This window comes from Mchenga conophoros, linkage group LG3, assembly GCF_057382185.1.
Source record: "Mchenga conophoros isolate Kocher_MC1m ecotype Shallow Benthic linkage group LG3, M_conophoros_male_GT1.1, whole genome shotgun sequence".
NCBI classification, from domain to species: Eukaryota; Metazoa; Chordata; class Actinopteri; order Cichliformes; family Cichlidae; genus Mchenga; species Mchenga conophoros.
The window spans coordinates 6,211,691-6,216,114 of NC_140528.1; the positions used below are offsets into that span (position 1 = coordinate 6,211,691).

Genomic DNA, 4,424 nt, shown 5'->3' on the forward strand with positions numbered 1-4,424 from the left:
CTGTCAACTCACAATCGACACAAACACAATGAACACAAAGCTCCAACTGTCTGACAACAACAGGAAGGTGACACATGTGAAGGAGGTTCAGTCATATCCTGATCATCCAGACAGATTTGATGTTTGTCCTCAGCTGCTGTGTAGAAATGGTCTGACTGGTCGCTGTTACTGGGAGGTCGAGTGGAGAGGAGACGTTTTTATATCAGTGAGTTACAGAAGCATCAGAAGGAAAGGAGTCAGTGATGACTGTTGGTTTGGATGCAATGATCAGTCCTGGAGTCTGTTCTGCTCTGATGATGGTCCTCGTTATGTCTCTCACAATAACAGTCGAACATCCATCTCCTCCTCCTCCTCCTCCTCCTCTGTCTCTAACAGAGCAGCAGTGTATGGGGACTGTCCTGCTGGCACTCTGTCCTTCTACAGAGTCTCCTCTGACACTCTGATCCACCTCCACACCTTCAACACCACATTCACTCAAACTCTTTATCCTGGGTTTAGGTTTAGTTCCTTGTCTCCTGGTTGCTCAGTGTCCCTGTGCTGAGTGGAGTGTAAAGAGTGTCTCCTGTTACAGAAACACTCTGACTGTTGAACAGATAGTTCAGTCTGTACATGTCTGTCTCTTTCACTCACAAACACGTTTTCACATTCATGGATTCAATCAGTTGATGTTTGAAACTCTTCTAAATGATTCCTTGTAAACTTCTTCAGTCACAAACAAACAGGAAGTGATGTCACATGTGTTCCTGTCCACACAGCAGAATGAGTCTATTGCTGACAGTGATGTACAAACAGAGTGAGCATTTCTGAGGCCCAAAATAAACTGAGTAGTTCACTGAATGAACAATGGACTGTGAGCTCAGTTCCTTCATCATTAGTATGGATTATATATGTATATGTATTATATTAGTATCATATATATCAGGTGCTGCTGCTTTCAGTCATTGTGCAAATGTGCTGTTTGTAAGCTTGTAAAGCTGCAGTCAGCTGAGACTGAAGAAGTCACCTGATCAGTGAGCAAACGTTTCTGAAAACGTCCAGATGAACAGAATCAACCTTTTGGGATCAGCCAGCAATGCAGCATCATTGTTGTTCAGCTTCAGAGGTTTGCAGGAATGAACTGATGACCAGAAACAGCTGCAAAGTCCAAGAAAATACCAGCTGGAGTTCAGCTGCATTTGAAGAAGTCAAAGAAAAGTAAGGATGGCAAAGGGCGACGTTTTCTTCCAAAGAGCTGCAAACATGGTCGACGCCTCATTAGAAGAATCATCTGGACATTTGTGAGGAACTCTAACCAAGAAAGCAACGTCACACAGATCCAACAGACAGTTTCCATGACTGCAAGTGTTGAGTGGAAAAATGCTACATTGCATTATTGCATCCTCTCACCACAGGAGGCGCTGTTGGCACCACTGATTGCTGATCAGCTGTTCTCTGATGATCTGATTGATACTGTGAATAACGGGACTCACTGAACTCTGTGACACAGTGAAGATTACAGAGTTTAACTTCACCCTTTAAGACTGACCACAGAACCAAGTCCGCCAGAGCTTTTGTTATATTTTTACATGCTGTGGAGCCATTTGTGGGAGCATTTCAAGTTGCTATACATCAATACAACTGTTATAGCCCTAATTTTAATAATATGTATGCATTAAGTCCATAGTAACTACATAAACTGCAAAAAAACCTCTGCTCATCCATCTCTGTGTGTATCAGGATACATTTGGTTCATAATACACAGAAAAATCAGAGTTATTACCTGTAATAAATGTGAAAGATTCCTGCAGTGATAACCAGGCAGGACTGAAACACATCCAAGCTGTCACCACGGTAACAGCAGCGTCCATCCACAGGTGAGGGGAGGAGCAAAAAGAGGGACTTTGACCATTTTATACTAAAAACACTCAACTAATGTTTCTAATATGAAACAAATAAGCCCACATTAATGTGAGCGTTTATTAAATAATAATAATGATGATTTCCTCCTGATCTCATTTCCACAGCAGAGAAAACTGTGGTGTATATTGAGGTGGAGGGTGTGGTCTGTGGCTCAGGTGTAGAGTGAGGGTGGGGTGCACCACAGCAGCATGCTGGGACTGCTGAGGGTGGAGGAGGGAGTGATGATGACATCAGAGCTGCAGCACAGAGACCAGTGAACACACAGTCTGTTCATCTTTGCATAGATACAATATACAGCACAATATTGAATGACAGACACGCTGTGGGAGCTTCCACAGATACACTGACGTCAGCATCCAGAGTCCTCCTGCTGCTCCCCCCTCAGAGCCCCGTGATCAGCACCAACACATTCAGTTAGATGACAGAGTCCAGCTGCAGCTAGAATCAGCTCCCCTCTGTGAACAACAGCACAGCGTCAGTGTTTCACACTCAGTGAAAGGAGGAAACAGCAGAAGAACACCATGTGTGCTACGTTTCCCAGGACACACTACAAACTGCACAAATACAGAGCAGCACGTGGAAGGACCTGGAGCTGCATTTACAGAGCTGCAGACAGCGTGATGTCCTGTATGGACAGGTGGAAGGAACCAAGTCCTCAGCTGGAACACTCGTGTTTGTCCACAGACAGGAAACACAGCAGGAAACTTCCTCACAGAAGTGCAGCTCATGGATAACACACTTCCTGTCAGTCAGAATGAGGCTGCAGCCAAACACAGAAAGGTGTTTTTGTCCAGATGAGCCCAGAGAAGAAACACGAGTGTTCACAGACATCAGAAGCTCAGAGAGGTGAAACATGAGGTTGGAGTCCTCGTCAGCATCCAGAAGAGTTGCTGTGAAACCCTGAGTACTCATGACAGACTCTGATGGCACAAACACATCATGATTCAAACAGAAAGACAAACATGGAGCTCCTGATCCTCCTGCATGAGAACAAGCTGACATGAGCGCTGTGTCTGAGAGTGTCTCCCTGTCACAGTGACAATAACACAGCTGCTGCTCACAGTCATTAAACTGACCTGAGGTCAGCTGTGCTCCTTACATATGAACCATGTGACCTCACATCAGTGCTGTGGATGACTGTAGTCATAGAAGAGTAGAGCTGTAGCAGGTGGTGTGAGGAGGAGGTGGTGTATTCTAGTTAACGCAGTACTGAAACACTCCAGCAGAGGGCGCTGTTAAGTCCTTATTGTAACACAGTTACTGTGTGCAGTTAGACTTCATACATAATCTGCACTTATTTCCATCAGACATGCTGTCAGTAAATGATTGGTTTCTATTGATTCTACTTCCTGTTGACTCGTTTGATGACAGTGAAACAATCACAGCTGATTGTGTGATGATGTAAACTGTCACTGTTACATTCAGTGTGTGTGACATAATGTTAGTGCAGGCTGATAACAGCCTGGTTCTGTTAGAAACACATGAACGTGTCCATAGATCAGTGTGTGTTTAACATGAGAGCTTCAGCCCTGCTGATGTGTTAAATAAAGACATGCAGGAAAACTGATGAGACTCTGAAATAACTCTTTATATTTATAATGTAACTCTGCATCAAAAGAACAACAAAGGATCCCAGACAGGTTTCTGTGAACAAAGACCATTCTGATGTTTCTGTGTTTCTAACACTTTGACATTATTAGTAAACAGACTGCAGTGAGCAGCATTTATAAAGAGCTTCTATATAAAGATATGACAGCTGTTTGACAAGTTTATCACTCTGTGTTTGGACCTGATCAGTCCAGCTGTTTACTTGAAACATGTTCATTTACCTGTTCTGTTATATTCATGTTCTTGTCTCTGTTGAAAACACATTTTAATGTCCCTCAGATTTTTCTCCCAGATGAATAAATATAAAAATGACACAAACTGACTGCAGCTACTTTTTGTCCTTTCTGTCAAAAACCTTCATGTGACTCATGAGAGACACGTTTCAGCTGTTTGTGACAGATCAGAGGCCAACAAGTCATTTATAACACTTTCCATCATTGTTTAAAGTTCTCAGTGTTTCTGTGTTGCTGCGTATAGGATCTCCCAGCATCATCACTGTGCTGTCCAATCATTGTGTGCGAGGTTACCCTTATAGTGCGATGTGTGTTTGCACAAAGAGAAGCATGTGTGTCAAATATAAATAAGCACAGAACAGAAACAGCTGCTCGTTTCTTCTGTTTAGAGTCAAGTTAGTGTTTTGTGTCTTTGTTTGAGGCCTGATGTCGAGCAGAGGTGTGTGTAACTGCACTGCTCTGTTATATGTGTGAAGTGTGTGCTTCTCTTCAGCATCATCTTTGTCACTGCTGATTCCTTTGTGTCATCATGTGTTGAGAAGAGAGAACAGTTATAACGGAGGAGCAAAAGGAAGCCCTGAAATCTGCATCAACAAGGAAGTGTTGGCTCACCAGTGATCCCAGCAGAGCCACTGGTTTGGCTCCAGTTGTTCTAGATTCAATGATGTTGCTGCTACAGATACA

The 4,424-nt window shown here is 43.3% G+C and overlaps 1 protein-coding gene across 2 annotated transcripts in view; it reads left to right on the plus strand.

The window, feature by feature from the left end:
• LOC146577094 (protein NLRC3-like) overlaps positions 1 to 1,584 on the plus strand; it is a 222,326-nt gene extending 220,742 nt beyond the window's left edge. For both annotated transcript variants that reach the window (XM_085268130.1, XM_085268132.1), the window contains one exon: positions 1 to 1,584. This exon is cut by the window's left edge and continues 4 nt beyond it. In XM_085268130.1, coding sequence (XP_085124256.1) covers positions 1 to 541 — 541 coding nt within the window. In that variant the 3' untranslated portion in view covers positions 542 to 1,584.
• The last annotated feature ends 2,840 nt before the right edge of the window (positions 1,585 to 4,424 follow it).